This window comes from Salvia miltiorrhiza, chromosome 7 (assembly GCF_028751815.1).
Source record: "Salvia miltiorrhiza cultivar Shanhuang (shh) chromosome 7, IMPLAD_Smil_shh, whole genome shotgun sequence".
In the NCBI taxonomy this organism is placed as follows: Eukaryota; Viridiplantae; Streptophyta; class Magnoliopsida; order Lamiales; family Lamiaceae; genus Salvia; species Salvia miltiorrhiza.
In genome coordinates, this window is record NC_080393.1 from 14,466,914 (window position 1) to 14,485,741 (window position 18,828).

At 36.3% G+C, this 18,828-nt stretch overlaps 2 protein-coding genes and 1 long non-coding RNA gene across 5 annotated transcripts; all 3 read left to right on the forward strand.

Annotated features, from left to right (window-relative positions):
* The first annotated feature begins 2,513 nt into the window (after nt 1-2,513).
* Nucleotides 2,514-3,360, forward strand: LOC130995399 (uncharacterized). The gene has a single exon (XM_057920670.1). It carries the CDS (start codon nt 2,608-2,610, stop codon nt 3,103-3,105), a length of 498 nt encoding a protein of 165 aa, XP_057776653.1. The 5' UTR covers nt 2,514-2,607; the 3' UTR covers nt 3,106-3,360.
* A 589-nt stretch (nt 3,361-3,949) lies between these two features.
* On the forward strand, nt 3,950-11,080 carry LOC130995395 (uncharacterized). Of its 3 annotated transcripts, XM_057920665.1 has the most exons (7): nt 3,950-4,536; nt 4,599-4,670; nt 9,490-9,692; nt 9,768-9,897; nt 9,984-10,295; nt 10,372-10,476; nt 10,559-11,080. In XM_057920665.1, exons 3-7 carry the CDS (start codon nt 9,490-9,492, stop codon nt 10,961-10,963), a joined length of 1,155 nt encoding a protein of 384 aa, XP_057776648.1. In that variant the 5' UTR covers nt 3,950-4,536; nt 4,599-4,670; the 3' UTR covers nt 10,964-11,080. The 3 variants fall into 3 exon arrangements, with proteins under 3 accessions (XP_057776648.1, XP_057776647.1, XP_057776649.1); XM_057920666.1 differs by lacking the exons at nt 3,950-4,536; nt 4,599-4,670 and adding an exon at nt 9,255-9,391; XM_057920664.1 differs by lacking the exons at nt 3,950-4,536; nt 4,599-4,670; nt 9,768-9,897; ... (1 more) ...; nt 10,372-10,476; nt 10,559-11,080 and adding exons at nt 6,852-8,422; nt 8,503-8,602; nt 8,696-9,391 and having other exon boundaries at nt 9,490-9,619.
* A 3,811-nt stretch (nt 11,081-14,891) lies between these two features.
* LOC130995401 (uncharacterized) lies at nt 14,892-15,683 on the forward strand. Its single transcript, XR_009092145.1, has 2 exons — nt 14,892-15,028; nt 15,435-15,683. It is a non-coding gene; the product is annotated as an uncharacterized LOC130995401 (long non-coding RNA).
* Nucleotides 15,684-18,828: the final 3,145 nt, after the last annotated feature.

Here is an 18,828-nt window from a genome sequence, read left to right on the forward strand (position 1 = left end):
TATGTTATAATTAATTTTTTGAAATTATAATTGATACACAATCATAATGTGAAGTGATTTTGGCGAAAAAACATAATTTACTATTTATATAAGTAGTTGAGCTTTTATATATATAGATATAGATTAGCTTTTTTATGTACATAATTGTAAATAGAAACGCGTTGAATACACGTAAATAGAAACTTTTTTTTTTGAGAACGTAAATAGAAACAAACTTACTAATACGTGAACTATGTATAAAAATATGGAATATAACTAACCTCAACAAATTATATGCTTAGCTGGATAACTGCGTTTTTCCACTTTCTAATCATCCACCGATTTCTTGTAAAAGAAAAAAGAAAAAAAAATCATCCACCGATTTTTACCTTTGCCCAAAACTGCCCCTTTTATTACTTAATGGGTTTTTCTTTTCATAATTGTCTAAAAATTTTGTTTTGGTTAATATATAAGTATATGACTGCAAATGTTCCTATTATTTCAAAGAAAATATTTATATCAATTAAGAGTCAAGTTACATAGAAAAAAAAAAAAAAAAATCTCCTGTACATCCAGGTGTACAGTATATCTAGGTCGTATACGGATCCTGATCTGGATCTGACTTAACTGGATTATCCTACTCGAATGTCAAGTGTTAGTGTCATTTCGATATAGTGTTAGTGTCATTTCATTAATACAATATTAGTGTCATTTTCGAAATAGTGTCATTTGTAAAACAAAATAATGTTAGTGTTATTTTCGAAATTGTGTAATTTGCAAAACAAAATAGTGTTAGTGTCATTCTAAGATCGTGTTAGTGTTAGTGTTATTTCAAGAAAAAATGAATCATGAATATAGTTCAAATGGGTCAGGATTCATGTCGGGTACAACTCGGGTGTACGGTACACTTAGGTGTACAGGAGACCACCTAAAAAAAATAACAAAACGGACATTAGAGCATTTGCAACGCATCTACTCGAGCGCCTACTCGAGTAGAGCGTTGCACTTGAGTAAGGCGTTACAGGGGGGCCTTACTCGAGGCCTACTCGATCATTCGAGTATGCACGAGTAATTTAATTTATTTTTTTTAAATTCTTTTCTCCTCTTTAAAAATCTCTCTCTTCTCTTTAAAAACTAAAAAAATCAAGTAGGCTATCAAGTAACCCCAATGCAGCACTACTTATTCAATGTGATCCTCCCCTATCAAGTAAGCTATCAAGTAAGCCCATTGGCCATTGCGGATGCTCTTATATGTATATATGTTATTATTTTATTTTTTTATAAAATAAGTGCCCACAATTATTGTACTTACGAATTTATGAATCCATTGTATCATTGTACTGTTAAGTAAGCTATTAATGATTGCACCGTGCCGAGTTAAATCATGTAGCAGAAAATGTTGATAAAATTGTAGTAGGAATTAATTATTGCAACATGATACGACCGAAACGAATTAATTTATTTTCACTGGAGATACCCTTAAGTTAGATCTTGAACTATACTCCCTCCATTTTTTATTGAGTATTGAGTTTCTACTTTGTAGGAGTATATATTTTTTATTTTCTAACAAGTGTTTCATTTTAAAATTTAAAAATATAATTATGACATTTTGTTCATTTTATCTTTAATTAATATTTTTGAAATAAATAAATAAATAAATAAGTTGTGTACATGCATTTATCATGATAATTAATAAAATTACAAATGCAAATTTCCTCATTTTATTGATGTGTAATTTAACCGATGAAGACATTCAATAAAAAACGAATGAGGTACATCCCTTCGTTTTTGTTGGAGCATTACTTTAATTTTCATCTTCATACACAAATATAGTACTATTAATTTATATATTTGACAATTGGTTTAATTTTTCTGGTGGTCTCTCGTGAAATCGGTTTTGCGAATGACATTTCTTCAACATATAAATGACACTTTAAAATGTTACAGTGTCATTTGTATGTTGAAGTAGTGTCATTGTGAAATCGATGTTACCGTAAAATCGATTTTACAAGAGTTTTTGTGTTAATTTTTTAATTAGACGCGGAAGTTATAAATGGTGGTTCTCACATTCGAGCAAATTAGGCCTAGTATCATACATGAAATTAAATTTGTAACAAACGAAAAGTCTGTCACTCACTATACTAAACCTAAAATATGTATAACTAATTTTTCTATAGATGGGAAATTCTCTTGAAAATAAATCTTATTTTTCTAGTAATTACTGGTACAGTGGTACGGCATTTATTTTCGTGAATTGCTGCTTAATTTTCCACAAAACTTTCCTTTTTGCTGCTGGTCCAGGGGCAATTTAGGAAACAAAATAACATGCTATGGCCGCGTAGAGACGCGTCGACAACCAGGTTTCGCGCCGCCCATTTTACTTAAAAACATTAACACAAGACATTATTTTCCACACAACCACCCTAAATTCGAAAATAAAACAAAATTAAAATTAAAAAATATTTATTTTCCTACGTTCAGACCGCGTAACGTTAACAAAAATCCAATCACAGCTCCTCTATAAATACCTCCACATTTTCCCATCACATCTCACGAAAGCAAAACTCTTTTTTTCACACACACACACACGCAAATAACACAAAAGTTGGAGATCGGCAAAAAAGAAAAATGTCGAGAAAGAGTTCAGTGAGAAGCCGGAGGGCGTGGGACGTGATCCGGCTGGCTCTGCTGTGGGCCCGGAGGGGCGGGGTTTTCAAAAATCGGTTGGCGATAAACATGAGCCTGCTGCAGAAGGGGATCAGGAAGCTCCGCCACTCGCACCACCACGCGCCGCCGCTCGTCTACGGCGAGCGGGAGCTGTCGTTCGACGACACTCCGGTGATACACGTCAAGATGCACCGCCCTTCCTCGCTTCGATTCAAGATGCCGCACATACCATGCATCAAACCCCACGTCGACTTCGACTACGATTTCGAGTTTGACGACGATCGTGATGAAATTTATGGCTACGGCGCGGAGGAGGAGGATGATGAGGATGAGGAAGTGAATATTGGCGATGAAGAAGTTGATTTGAAGGCGGAAGAATTTATCGCTAATTTTTATAAGCAGATGAAGCTTCAAAGGCAAATATCGTATCTGCAGTATAATGAAAAGGGATCAACCTAGAAGTTGGTTATTGCATTGTGCCATACACATTGTTTGTGAATTTGGATTCGTTTCTTTTCTTTTTCCTTTTGTGGCAATTTTGGACTCTTTTGAGGCATTTTTTTTAGATATGTTGAAGCTCTGAGTATTACTCATAGTCTCATATACAGGAAATAAGTAGTGGAATTATTTTGTTGTTTTTCTAACAGAAGCTTTCTGTATTGCAAGTCAGCATTGATTAGGAATTTTGAATACTCCTACTATTCTTTCTATCCAGATATTTGTGGCTCTTTCTTTTCAGCACAAAAAATAAGAAAAAGTATAAAAATGGAATAAAATTGATAGGATTCGTCTCTTTTCAAGAGTTAATTCTTATCTTATGCAAAAATAAATAAAAATAATGAGACGAATCAAAATGAAAAACGTGATGCAAATAGTGGAACGAAGGGAGTATATGTTTTGAAATAAAATATTTCTCCTCATGTTGTTATATAATTGGGTTTAAGAATTGGTGGACGAACCAAAATGACAAAATGAATCAACAATTAGTGGACGAAGATAATATCATATACTAGTAGTTAAAATTACATTAATTCTCGTTGATAATTTATTATTTTCAAATATATTTGTACATTTATCTCCACTAAATCGGGGAATTATCACTACAAGAAACAGCGACTCCAACGACCGAAATTAACGACCGAAAATTTCGGTCGTTAAAAAGGCGGCCGTAACGACCGAAATTTTAATATTAACGACCGTTTTGTTTAATATTTTAAATCTTATTTTTTTTATTTCCTACGACCGAACGAAACGGTCGTTAACTTATAACGACCGTAACTACGACCGTTTTTACGGTCGTTGGTTTTTTTTTTGAATTTTGATATATTTTTAATGTAACGACCGTTTCTAACGGTCGTTGTATTTTAATTTATTTAAATTTGAGTTCTGATATTTTTAAGTTTTCGGAAATATTTAACGACCGTTTTTTAACGGTCGTTGTATTTTAATTTATTTAAATATATTTAATATTAACGACCGAAATAATTATTTATAACGACCGTGTTTCGGTCGTTGTATACCGAAAATTATTAATATTTTAATTAAAATTAGCAACGACCGAAAAACGGTCGTTAAATTGAAATTCGGTCGTTGAATTCGCGGACTTAACTTAGGTTTTCTAATTTTTCCCCCATTTTCTTCTCCACCCTTTCCTCCTCCGATTCTCCACCTCCTTCCGCCGATTTCGCCGTTCCCGACACCGCCGCCTCCGTCCATCGAACGGCCACCTCCACCGGACGCCGCCGCTGCTGCTCCTCTCCGTCCGACGCGACCGCTGCTGCTTCTCTCCGTCCGACGCGACGCGACCGCTGCTGCTCCTCTCCGTCCGACGCGCCGCCGCCGCCGCTCTCCGTCCGACGCCGCTGCTCTCCGTCGACGTGATACTCTACGGTAAGTTAATTAATTATTTTTTATAGATTTCATCAATTATTAACCCTAACTCTAATTCCCAGCCCCCTGCCCTCGCCGGACCGCCCCTGCCCTCGCCGGAAAGCTCCTGCCGTTGCCGGAATAAGAGATTGTAGGTTAGTTCGTGTAACTTATATAATGTAGGCTATTAATTTGAATTTAGGTTAATATTGATATGTTAGTATATATGAATTTAGGTTAATTATATGTGAATTAATGTGAAATTTACATAGAACTTAGTATAAATTATATGTGAATTAATGTAGGCTATGTTTCAAATTTATGTTAATTATATTAGTATGAATTAATGTGAAATTTGGTTGTTGTGTTGTATAGTATATGTGAATTAATGTGAATTTAGTTTGAATGTAATGTGAAATTATATGTTAATTATATATATGTTCATTTGTATTTGATTTGTTTAAAGAACAAGAACTTAGTAAGATAATTTATTTTATAAGATTTATTTAAAGAACTTAGTTAGGTTTATTTGTAAATATTAGATTTATTTAAATAACTTAGTTAGGTTTATATATATTAGATTTAGTTAAAGAACTTAGTTAGGTTAATCTCTATTTAAAGAACTTAGTTAGGTTCATTTCTATTTAAAGAACTTAGTTAGGTTCATTTCTATTTAAAGAACTTAGGAAGCTTAATTTCTATTTAAAGAACTTATAATGTTTAAATTTATTTAATTCGCTTTATCGCCGGTGGGGGAGAGGCGAAATATATGATTTAGCATGATTAATTGCGTTGAGCATGTTTTAATTATAATTAAGCATGATAGTTTCGCCGGTGGGGGAGAGGCGATTAAGTATGATTGTGATTAATTGGAGTTTGGGCCGCCGGTGGGGGAGAGGCGGAGGCGGTAGCAATGACTACCGCCTTGGTTTTGTTGTTGTGTTGAAATTTCAATCTTCAATCATCCTTCTTGAAATCCTAATCGTAATCTTCGGTCATCCTTCTATAATCCTAATCTCCGACCTTATTTGAGTTCTTAATTCCTAATCCAAATCTTAATCTCCTTTCTTAATCATACTCTTAATTTTAATTCCAAATACTAATCTTAATCTCCTTTCATAATCCTAATCTTAATCTTAATTCCTAATTCAAATATTAATCTCATTTCATAATCTTAATCTTAATTCCTAATCCTTATCTTAATCTTAATCTTAATTTCTAATCTTAATTTCCACTCTTATTCATCATCTTAATTTTATATCTAATGTGTGAACTAATTAAAACATTAATAATATATGAATGCAGGAAATATAAACATGAGTTTAGATAGAGGGTGGATGTATAGGCGATATGCTCAAGGTAGTCTAACAGGAGAGTTCATGGATGGATTGGAAGTATTTATCCATTATGCACTTTCTCGACCGGACTTAATGATTGGAAATAAGATCAAATGCCCATGCACGAAATGTAAGAACAAAAAATTTGATACTCCAATGACTGTTAGGGTTCACTTGGCAAAGAATGGTTTTATCCCTAGATACCATATATGGACGATGCATGGTGAAGCGTTAGTGCAAGTCCCTGATGTTGCTAGGCGTATTGTAACCATTGAGGAAGATAGAGAAGTTAATCGTTATGAGACGATGGTGATGGATGTAGCGACAGCTCAATTTCACAATGTCGATGATCTAATTGAAGAATCTCCAAACCCAACAGCCCAACATTTGTATGATATGTTAAAGGCGGCTGATAGAGAGTTGTGGCCTGGCTGTAAAACCCATACCCAATTATCTCTTGTAGCTCGATTGATGAGTTTAAAATCTGATAATAATATGTCTGAGCGATGTTTTGATCAGATTTTGGAGTTGATTAAAGAAATAGTTCCCGATAATAATTTGGTGACTGGAGATTTCTACAGTGCAAAGAAATTGCTTCGTGGGATGGGTTTGCCAGTTGAGAAGATTGATTGTTGTCGTAATAATTGTATGCTTTTTTGGGGGGATGATGAAAGCTTGAACGAGTGTAAGTTTTGCGATGCAAACCGTTACAAAGAATCTTCTGGTCCCAGTGGTAGTCGTCAACGACGCCTAGTTGCAGTAAGTCAGATGCATTACTTTCCCATCACTCCAAGATTGCAAAGGTTATATGCATCTAAAGCAACAGCAGCTGATATGCGATGGCATGCTACATCAGTTAATGATGGTGTGGTGAGACACCCTGCAGACTCACCTGCATGGAAACATTTTGACAACACATTTCCTGATTTTGCGGCTGAGGTCAGAAATGTGAGATTGGGGCTTTGTACTGGCGGATTCTCGCCATTCAACAATTTTGGAAAGCAATATTCCTCATGGCCAATCCTACTTACTCCATACAATCTTCCTCCTTGGATGTGCATGAGAGAACAACACATATTTCTCACTGCTGTCGTCCCTGGGCCACACAATCCAAAGGATATGATTGATGTTTTTCTTCAACCGTTGATTGCTGAGTTATCTCATCTTTGGGAAGTGGGTGTCCAAGCGTATGACATATCATTGAAGAATAATTTCCAAATGCGTGCTGCACTTTTGTGGACAATTAGTGACTTTCCCGCTTATTCTATGCTTTCTGGTTGGAGTACAGCTGGTAGATTGGCATGTCCACGTTGTTGTGATGATACAGATTCTTTTCGATTACCTTTGAGTGGTAAACAATCCTGGTTTGACTGTCATAGGAGGTTCTTACCCACTGATCATCCTTTTCGACGCAACAAATATGCGTTTATAAAAAATGCTCAAGTAAGAAAAGGTCCTCCACAAACAAAAAATGGGTACCAGTTGTTGGCTGAGATTGAGGGATTGGGGATTAAAAAAGTAACAGAATTGACAGTTGAAGAGACTCGATTACGGATATCTAAACGACAAAGAACTTATGAATCAGGTTGGAGGAAAAAAAGTATATTCTGGGATTTGCCATATTGGAGTTCGTTGCTTATACGTCATAATCTTGATGTTATGCATATAGAAAAGAACGTCTTTGATAATTTGTTCAACACCATTATGAACACTAAAGGCAAAACAAAGGATACGGCCAAATCTCGCGAAGAATTGAATAGGTTTTGTCGCAGACCTGAGTTAGAAGCCAATGAACAAACAGGAAAGTACCCTAAAGCATGTTATATGCTTGATAATGATGAGAAAAGAATCTTACTTAAGTGGATTGAAGGGCTTAGATTTCCTGATGGCTATGTATCCTCGTTGGGTAGATGTGTCAACTTGAGTACACTTCAAATGTTTGGTATGAAGAGTCACGATTGTCACGTGATGATGCAACGAGTATTGCCGGTCGCACTAAAAGATCTTCTACCATTCAATGTGTGGAAAACAATTACAGATCTTTGTCTCTTTTTCAAAGATTTGACTTCACCAAACATTCAAGTTGACAATCTTCTTCAGATGCAAAAAAATATTCCTGTCATTCTCTGTAAGTTGGAAAGAATCTTCCCTCCTAGTTTCTTCGACTCTATGGAGCATCTTCCAATACACTTGGCCGATGAGGCTATGATGGCAGGCCCTGTACAGTATAGATGGATGTATCCATTTGAGAGGTACTTGGGAAAGTTGAAGAAAACAGTTAAAAACAAAGCCAAAGTTGAAGGATCAATTACAAATGCTTATCTTGTGGAAGAGGCTACAGCATTCTGTTGTTATTACTTTGAAGATCATGTTAAGACAAAGCAACGGAATGTACCTCGAAACTTTGAAGGTAGTGGTGTTGATGTGATCCCTGACATGTTGTCTGTCTTCAAGTATGTTGGGAGACCATTTGGAAAGATGACAACTAGATTTCTAGAACCTAAAGAGCACGACGCCGCCCATTTGTACGTGCTAAACAATTGCACAGAAGTTACAGAAACCTACACAGGGTATGTACAAAGCATATGTTATTAAATTTATTAATCTACACATAGGTTGTTTAATAAATATGATATATATTAATCAATAGGTTGTTTGAGGATGAAATGCGGGCCAAATTTCGTGATATTTCATCCAATGAACTTCAACAGAAACTTGAGAAAGAATTTCCCACATGGTTCAAAGCATATGTAAGTTCTTTCATCCAATGAACTTCAACTCAACGTATTATGTCAAAGTATACTACAATTGTTTGTAACTAATCAGTTTCTTTCATTGAATAGGCTTCAAATCCAACAAATGGGCTAGTCAATTCATTTTTGCATCATTTGTCATTGGGACCTCTGCACAGAGTTACTACATACCAAGGATTCTTTGTCAACGGATTCAAATTTCATACGGTTTCTTATGGCTCGAAGAAATCAACTGATAATAGTGGATTGTGCGTTAAGGGTTCAGTGTTGAACGGTGTCCAGTTAGATTTCTATGGTCGTTTGTTAGAGGTTGTTGTCCTAGAGTATCCTGGGCTACCAATAAAAACAACCACATTATTCAAATGTGAGTGGTTTGACCCTCAAACTCCAACTGGAACCGACATTGATCGTGACTTCAATCTGGTTTCGGTGCACAAGAATCGTCGTTATTCCAAATACGAACCATTTATCCTCGCCAATCAAGCTGCACAAGTTTATTATTGCTTGTATCCAAGTAAAAATAACAACAGAAGCAATTGGTTGGCCGCTTGTAAAGTGAAAGCAAGGCCAGTTGTTGAAGTTTCCACAACTGAACTTCCAACAACGTCTTTGCCTTTTCAAGAGGAAGTCGTAGGCAGAATATCTCTTACGAATATAGATGACATTTCAACAATGGTTCATCCACATGGAGGCGAGGTGGACATAGATCATGATGATGATGATGATGAAGATGATGAAGACCTTATTTTACAATCCCCCGAGTCTTCTAACACTGAATCAGATTGAGTAATTAATGACTTCAAATAAAACATATTTGAACATTTTATATATTTAATGTGTTAAATAATAAACTAATGTACTAATTACTTCAAATTTGGATATAGATGGATGCTTCTACTCAATCCGGGTCTAATCCATCCGGTTCTACTCCATCTGGTTCGGGTCCATCCGGTTCTACTCCATCTGGTTCGGGTCCATCCGGTTCTGGTCCTATTTTCGATAATAGGCCGCCAGTGGATGAAAACCCTAATGTGGAGGAGGAACGTGTTGCTAGTGATGGGCGGACATGGGTTTATTTCACTCGTAGGTACGTTTCACAATGTATCAGTTAACTTCAAATTGTTTTGTACATTAATTCTAAATTTAATTTCAACACTTTAAGTATTCTGAGGCCGACTGGAGCTATTCGGGCTAGGGCGACTGATAGCTTTCAAGGTATGCCACATGAAAGTGGCACCAATTGGAAGAATTTGACTGAGGGGATGAGGGATTTTTATTTTGATGAGTTTGAGGTACGATCATCTCATATACAATTTTTATATTCTAAACAAACAATCACAATACTAATTTTTTTCTTATTTGCAATATCTTTAAATAGAAAGCATTTTGTTGGGATAAAACGCAACATACCAGGCATGTTATTAAGAAAGCGTGGGTTAAGTCAGCTCGAGTGGCGTACAAGGATTACATCAGCAATTGCAAGAAGGTCCTGTTGATACATAAGAAGAAGATTGAATATCTTCAGCCTAACATTGAGGCAGCTTGGAGGGCTTATTGGGCTTTGCCTGATACTCAGGCAAGGTCTGCTCAGGCGTCCAGGAATCGCCGCTCAGAGCCAGGCGGTCCGGGTACAGGGATGGCTATCCATCATGGAGGGTCGCGCAGTGCTTTAGATCATGCTGAGCATCTGGTAACTTTACAACGTTTTATTTAAAATTTTTATGCATTACTAAATTGTTACTTATATTTTTAATGTGTTTTGTCAGGCTCGGGAGAGCAATATTTCTTTTGACGAGGCTACTTGGGCGACTTTTCGACGGATGCATTATAAGAATGGACAGTATACCGCTGGACGACCTGCGCAGCACGGGGTATGACGTTAATTTAGTATGTTTAAATTCCTTTGTTCGAATAAATTATTTTACAACTATTCTAACTATTTTTGTATTGTAGTTGGAGGTCGAGAGGCGATTGGCAGAGCTTCGCCAAACACAGGAAGACGTCACGCCCGTAGATGTAGAGCGCATCTTCCGAGAGGTCGTCGCTCCTGATTCGAGGGGGCGCATCATGGGATTAGGCATGATGATGTCTAGGGCGATTACTGAGAGCGGCGATTCGTCGAGCACGCACTCCACTAGCACCTCCCAGTTTCCTTTCCCTGTTGCCTCGAGAGATGAGCTCATTACATTGAGGGAGGAGCTGAGCTCCACACAGAGGGAGCTAGAGGTCAGGAGAGCGAGCGAGGAGGCTCAGAGCAAGGCTATACAGGAGATGCAAGCCCAGATCGCCCTCCTCATGCGAGGATATCATGCACAGTCCCCCTCCGACGCCTCTGATGGGACCCACCCGGACCTCTGATTATATTATTTACTATCGTTTGTTTGATACTATACTTTGAATACTGAATTTCTAAACTTGTTGACATATTTTATGATTTGCTACTTTGTTATATTTGATGTCTTTCTACTTTGCTCATCTTCATGATTTTGAATAATTTATAGATTGCTATATAATTGAAAACAGGAATACAAAACAAAAAAACAAAAAAACAAAAAAACGACCGAAATTTAAAAAAAAAACGGTCGTTAAGAAATGACGGAAAAAACAGGAAAAACGACCTATAACGACCGAAATTTCGGTCTTTAAACAACGACCGAGTTAAAAACGGTCGTTAATTCTTTCGGAAGAACAACGACCGTTTTAATAACGGTCGTTGTTTAACGACCGAAAATCAGGGCTTAGCGACCGTAATTCGGTCGTTGATCAACGACCGTTTTAAAACGGTCGTTGATCTTCAGAGATCACCAACGACCGTTTTAAAACGGTCGTTGATCAACGACCGAATTTCGGTCGCTAATCCCTGATTTTCGTCGTCCCTGGGAGCTTGGCTACGGTTTTAAAGACCGAATAAACGGTCGTTATAATTAAATTTCGGTCGTTGAATTTCAACGACCGAAAAAAAACGGTCGTTGAAGAGCACACGACGAACAAAATGGCGACCACAGTTTTCGGTCGTTGTTTCGGTCGTTAGGTCTGTAACGACCGTTTTTTCGAGTTTAACGACCGAAAATTCGGTCGTTAGAGCCGCGTTTTCTTGTAGTGTATGTTTAACAAACTTAAAGTAACGGTGACATATAAGTTACTCCCTCAGTTCACCAATTTTTTGTTTTGTTTTGATAAATTACACAAGTAAATAAAGAAATTTAAAGACCGCATAACGGTGAACTCAAACCTATGACTTCGGTCCTTAGGCAATAATCACCTACCACTTTACCAACACACGCACATCCGTCCATTAATTCTTGACTTATTTTATAATGGCATAAGTTGTAAGAAATTAATTGAGTGTGTTAAGGTATCACCCTATAATGCACGGATTCGCCGGTGCGGGCGCGATTCGCGTGGGATTCGCACGGGATTCGCCACCTGGCGAATCCCCCCAAAAATCAAGAAAAAAAAAAAAGGATTCGCGAATCGGGTGCGCCAATCTCGCGAATCCGGCTGTGGCGAGGGAGGTGGCGATGGCGGCGTTCCGGCTGAGTCGTAGCTGTCGTTCCGAAGAGATATAGGGGAAGGAGGCGATGTTTCCAGTGGATCTCGCCGGAAATTTTGAGGGGTAGAGGCGGCTGCGTTTTCAGTTTTGTGTGAACTGCGGGCGTGAGTGCGTGAGGGGTCGTCAGGGAGGACAGATGGGAGGCGGTTGCAAGAGTGGATGGGTCGTGAGGGGGGCGCGGCTGCCGACGATTCTCGCCGGAAGGAGGGTGGCGACGTGGTCAATTTCGAGAGAGAGAGAGATGAGGGAGCAGATAGAGAGTTAGAGAGAGAGAGATGAGGGAGCAGATAGAGAGTTAGAGAGAGAGGGCGGCGGGTTGTGAGGAAAGAGAGAGAGAGAGGTTGAAACCAAAAATTGAACTTCTGGCACGCAAACCAACTTCTAAAGCTGAAAGTCCATCCCACCCTTTTCACACTAACTCTCCGCTTTTCTCTCTCTGCACCTTTTTAGTGCATTAAAAAAGCAACAAATTTTACTCCCTCCGTCCCGTTAATGAAGTCCCCTTTCTTTTGGGCACGGGTATTTAGGAGAATTAAAGTTAATGTAAAAGTAGTAGGGACCACATAATTAGTGCTTTATTTAATGTCATTTTATTTACTAATTCAATTGACTAATACAAGTACAACAAGAAATATAGCAAAATTAAAAAACTGGAATTCAATTGACAATGCAGAACACCATTGTTTCCAAGTCAGGAATCCAAGTCAGGCATCAAACTAGACCTATCACCATTGTTTCCAAAGAAGAACACCAATGCAACTATTACCGAAATCAGCAATGCAATGAAAACTGGAGACTGGATTTTCTTTGTTTCTCTTGAATGCTTCAATAATCTGTTACCAAAAACACAACATTGCACCATTTTTTCCACATCAAAAACCCTAATTAAGCACGAAATGAACTAAACTTCGAGCTATCTCAACATCACAACCAACACCAACATCACACAAAATTAAAATCGAAATCGGCCAACACCTTACACAGAAATATTTGAGCAGATCCCTAAATTATTTGAGCAGATCTGCCCGCGGTGGAAGGCGGCGCAGGAGGAGGCGCGAAGCGGCGGTGGCGTTGGAGATGCGTGAAGACGGAAGCGCGAGGCGGCGTAGAGTTGCGTTGGCGGCGGAGCGCGGAGGTGTTGGAGTCCGGCGCAGTGGTGGCTCTGTTTGTTCGGCCGAAGAAAATGGTTGTAGAGGCGGTGAAGGTGGAGAGGTGGGAAGCGGTGGAAGAGGATGGCGGTGGAGGCGGCGCAGGAAGATGGTGGCGAAGGCGCGAGGCGGTGGAAGAAGGCGGAGGGCGGCGGCTGAGGCGGCGTTGGAGCCCGCAGAGGCGCGAGGCGGCGGAGGCGTTGGAGGCGGAGCAGGAGGAAGGTAGAGGCGTCGCAGGAGGATGGTGGAGGCGTCAGTGCAAGAGGATGGCGGCGGAGGTGCGAGGCGGTGGAAGGTGTTGGAAGCGGTGGAAGGTGGAGGAAGGCGTGAGGATGGTGGAGGCGTCAGAGAGAAGAGAGGAGAGAGAGAGTGGCAGATCGGGTGGGTGGGTAGGTTTTAGGGTTAATTTTTGTGTTTTATAGTATAGCTAATTAAGTTACTAATTCATCCCTAATTTTAGCCAAAAAAGGAAAGGGGACTTGTTACATGGGACGGCTCAAAAAGGAATACGGGACTTGAATATTGGGACGGAGGGAGTACTAAACATTTAATTGGTGTCACTAACATATATTAAGCACTTCTTTAAAATGATATTTTTAGGGGTGCATTACTTTTAATTGATTTTAACTGATTTGATTTTAAATGGACCTAAATATAGCTTTTTAGATTTTATTTTATTTTAAATGGGTTCTTTTAGTATAGTCTTTCAAATTTTATTTTAATTTTTAAATTCGATTGATTATATATAATAAAATATATAAATATATATGTATTTGATTAATTATATAAAATAAAATTTATAAATATAATAGACGTATCCTTCACGAATCGCACCCTATAATTTTTGAAAATCCGTATCCCCGCACCCGAATCATATCGCTCCCGCACCCGCCCCTCCGCACCTGTGCAATCTAGGTATCACCTTTTTTATAATTTGAACAATATCAATATTGATAAATAAAGGGCAATATTGTTTTTAAAAAATTAGAGGATTATATGTGAAGTAAACTTATCAAAAATGAAATGAGTTCAGAATTAATGGACAGATCAAAATAATAAAATAGGTCAATAATCGGTGGAAAAATGTAATATCATATAGTTAAATTACATTCTCAGTTGATAATTTATTATTTTCAAATATTCTTGTACATGAAGCATTTTATATGTACTATTATTGGCGGTGAGAAAATTTATTGGGCACGTTGATGCTATTTTCTGTCTTGCCAGCCCAATTTAAACCGAGCTAACACGGAAAATATTGGACACCATAGGCAACCGAAACTAAAAAGCCCAACTAATCTATATTTATATATATATATATAGGGTAGGGATCTACAAAGAATCCCCTTAGTATAAAGATTAAAGAATTAATCTTAACCATACAATATGAATAGATTAAGGGTGAGGATTACACCAAATTAATAATTATTTCCGTTTTTTTTTTTAATTCTGAATAATTAAAACATACTAAAAAAAAGTCAGATGGGGGTGTATATGTAATTTTCGCTATTCAGTGAACTGTCATTTCCGAAAGTTACTCTTCCCACCCCACGATTTTGCAAACCACCTCTACTCACTTTGGAAACCCTACAGTAGAGGCGATTCCCTCTCCAACCAGCCACAATTCGTCTCCAACCACAACAGTGAAAGCGGCGCTTTGATTTAGCCGGCGACATTGCAGATATCCGGCGGCAAAGAATTGCTTTGGCCGTCTGAAACTGTGTAAGTTGCTGTTGTTAGGTTTTAGGTTTCGATTTGTTCTTGTTGGTTGGTGAATAGGGTTTAGATTTTCGATTCGTCTCCCTCGAGCAAGCTAAAAAATCGTATGGTTTTGATCCTGATCTTTACTGTGTTCGTTTAATTGACTCGGTTTAGCTTTTAATTTTTGGTGGATTGGGATATTAGCGTGGAGTTTAGCTTTCGTGAGGTGTGAGTTGTTCGATTTTAGGTTAGTGTGGTGATCTTGCTGATGTTGGTGAAATTCTAAGAGTTTGTGGTTGTGGCTATCTGATTTTCGTTGTGATTTCACTCCTTAGTCAACTTAATTTTTTTGCTGTGAGGATTATGTTGATTTGCAATTTGCTGTGCTTGAATTAATGTGCTTAATTGATGCTATGTATATTTGTAGGTTTCCGAATACATACTTGCTAGTTGGATGCTGCAATGATGAGGTTACACATAAGTTTAAAGGCTAGATCGTTATGACCGAATCGGAGCGTCATGCCTGTGCTCGAATTGTGTTCCGTTAATATGAAGTATTGGTTTTGTATAATATTTGTTTTCATTCAGAAAAATTGTACTTCTATTCGACATCTTATAGTGACATATTCACTATACTGTACATATCTATACTATATTCGTTGTATTAGTTTATTTATTCAGTTTCTTGCTTTACTTATTCGATTAATAATAAAGTGTTATTCGATGAATTATCAATATTAGTCACTATAATTTTAGGAATTATGCAGTTAGCTTATGTGTTATTCAGTATATATTGTAGTTTATTTGTTAAATTCATATATTTATTCAGTGTAACTTATAGTTGTATTTGTAAAATTTATTATAAATCATTTTGCACCTAAAAACAAATAATATATTATCCTGATTTCATATATGTTTGTTTAGTTATTCATAAGCTATTTTTATTAATTAGGTGTAAGGTAATTATTATGTGATCAGTGTATTTGTTAAGTTATTCAGTAAGTAGAAGTTATTATTCAGAATATTTGTTAGTTTGTTCAGAAAACGAGTTATTCTGTTCAGTATGTTTGATATGTTATTCAGAAACTATCTTATAAACTAAATAAGTGCATATTGAAATGGAACTCGTTAAATTTAATTATTTATTCATTAAGGTTTTAATAGTATCTACATAAATGTTATGGTATAAGGTAAACATTGGAAGGGGCAATGATAATGAGGCATCTGGATGATTGTCAGCTCTGGCGAATGATTGTCAATTCTGTCGCATGAGCTCTGGCGAGTGATGTCCAGCTCTGGCGAATGAATGTCAACTCTGTCGAGTTTGGTCAGCAGGATTTGTGTCTCTAGAATGAGTTGAACAACTATTCAGAGTGTTAAAGTAGATATTCGATTACTTTTGTTTACTTATGTTCAAAACTTATTGAATGATATTCATTACTGAATACTATTTATTCAGAACTAATTTATTTTTATTCAGAATTGAATAGTAGTTATTCGAAAGGTACACTAGATTATTCAAAACTTATTCATAAGTGAATAGTAGTTATTCGAAAGGTACACTAGATTATTCAGAACTTATTCATGCTTGAAATCGAAGCGTTAACTTAATGAATACGTTTTGTTAATTTAATGAATACGTGTTGAATATTGTTTACATTTAATTGAATAAATAAATTATTATAATGAATAAATATATAAATAAATGTAATGAATAGATTCAATTCTTTGGTGAATAAGTAATACAAATATAATAAATAAATACAAAAAATCATTACATATCTAATTGTTTGTTTTTGAAATAATGTCGTAATTGCACATTATTTAATCTAAAAATGAAAAAAAAAAAATGAAATGTCATCCATAAAAAAATCAATATGTATGTAATTGCTTGTTTTCGAACTAATGTTAAAAAATTTATTATGAAAGACAAAAAAACGTAAAAGTTAACTAATTATATGAAATAAAAAAATAAATATATGAAGATGCAAAGAAAAATAAAGTTCATGAAAAAACAAAACAAAAATAAAAATGAAAATAATTGGAATAAAGAATAATATCCAACCAAACCAATAAACCATCATTGTCGATCAAATCAAGGCAAAGACTAAAGTAGAATAAGAAAAGGAGAAAAATACAAAGAGATTATAAAAATATATTTACATAATAATATACGTTGACTACTTGGCAATTTAAATTATGAGAATGGATATGTATGATCTCTTTCCTAAATTCAAAGGAATATAATTAGCTTAATTATAGTATTCATCGGTTACCTAAAAATAAGCATATAAGAGTTTTACAATTCTAACCTTTTAGCTATTAAAAAACGCAGCAATCATATAATTTATTGGCCGTAGGATTGGCAAATTTGAAGGGCTGAGATTCATTCCTTATTCTTCATACATTTAGCTTTCTTTTTTGATCCCTTCCCTATATATATATATATATATATATATATATATATATATATATATATATATATAGGGTTGAGATCTATAAAGAATCCCCTTAGAGTAGAGATTAAAGAATATATCTTAACCGCTGAATTAGTAGAGATATACGGTCAAGATTAATTTTGTAGTGTCAATAATTTCTCGTTTTAATTTAAATAACAGACCAAAATATTAGATGAAAATTCGTTGAGGGGCATAAATGGTATCATTATTTTACTGAATAACCGTCCAAAAATAGCTCCCGAAAATTACTCCATTTACAAACCATCACCACCACGTCTCTAACCCTAGGAATACATGAATGTTGACTCCCCATCTATAGAGCAGTGGCGACTGCACTCTAGTAGTTTTCGATGGCGGCTTGAATCGTATAAACAGCATCGTCGGAGTCGGAGGTAAGGCTACAAGGATTCCCATCCAACACCGGCGAGGATGCGGGCCTCGGCGTTGAAGCTGATTTACCCATTCGCCTCTTCTTCCTGCAGAAACTTGGTGACTTCCTCTGGTAGGGGAAACGGACTTGACGAAGTCGGCAAAACAAGAAATCAGGTGAGAAACACGAAACCTTATTTTGGGATTTCTAAAATTTGGATTAATCTTTTTATTAGGAGCAATCAAATTTGGAAATTGCTCTTGTTTGAGTATTTGCGTACACATTCTGTGTATCACTAATATTGATATTATATAAAGTTATTCATTATATTTATGAGGATATTCAAAAATATTTGTAGTTATTCATAATATATGTTAAGTTTATTCAGTATATATTGCTTTTTTGTTCAGTTTGTTTGTTGCTTTATTCGTAAGCTATTTTCAGTAGTTGGGTATAAGAAAATTATTCAGAATATTTGTAAGTTTATTCAGGAAATGTCGCTTGTTGTTCAGTATATTTGATAAGTTATTCAGAGTCTTCCTTGTTTGAGTATTTGAGTATTTGCGTAAGCTATTTGTTCAGTTTGTTTGTCAAGTTATTCAGCGAAATAGTAGTTTATATTCAGAATATTAGTAATTTTATTCAGGAAATATCCTCTTGTTGTTCAGTATATTTGATAAGTTATTCAGAGTCTGTTTTATAACCTAATTAAGTACATATTAAAATGGATTTCGTTGAATGTTAGGGTTTAAGGTAAACACTGGAAGGGTCGATGACAACGAGGGTGGAGAGGGATCATCGAAAAAAAATGATGGTGACTTGGCCAAGGAACAAAACGTCGAGGATGTAAAATTCAAACTTTAGAGCGCCAACGGATTGGTCGTACCAAAATCAGAAGTATACATTCTTCGTAACATTACCGCAGTCTGCGGAGATACAAGAATACCATGTAGATCTAGATTTTGTAACAATATATTTTCATTTGATTTTTA

Bases quoted from the DNA above. Each gene is read 5' to 3' on its own strand.
- LOC130995395 (XM_057920664.1), top strand. From the start codon at position 6,906: ATGTGCATGAGAGAACAACACATATTTCTCACTGCTGTCGTCCCTGGG. The intron at 8,423-8,502 runs GTATGTACAAAG...ATTAATCAATAG, and splicing joins GTTACAGAAACCTACACAGG to GTTGTTTGAGGATGAAATGC. The intron at 8,603-8,695 runs GTAAGTTCTTTC...TTCATTGAATAG, and splicing joins CCACATGGTTCAAAGCATAT to GCTTCAAATCCAACAAATGG.
- LOC130995399 (XM_057920670.1), top strand. From the start codon at position 2,608: ATGTCGAGAAAGAGTTCAGTGAGAAGCCGGAGGGCGTGGGACGTGATC.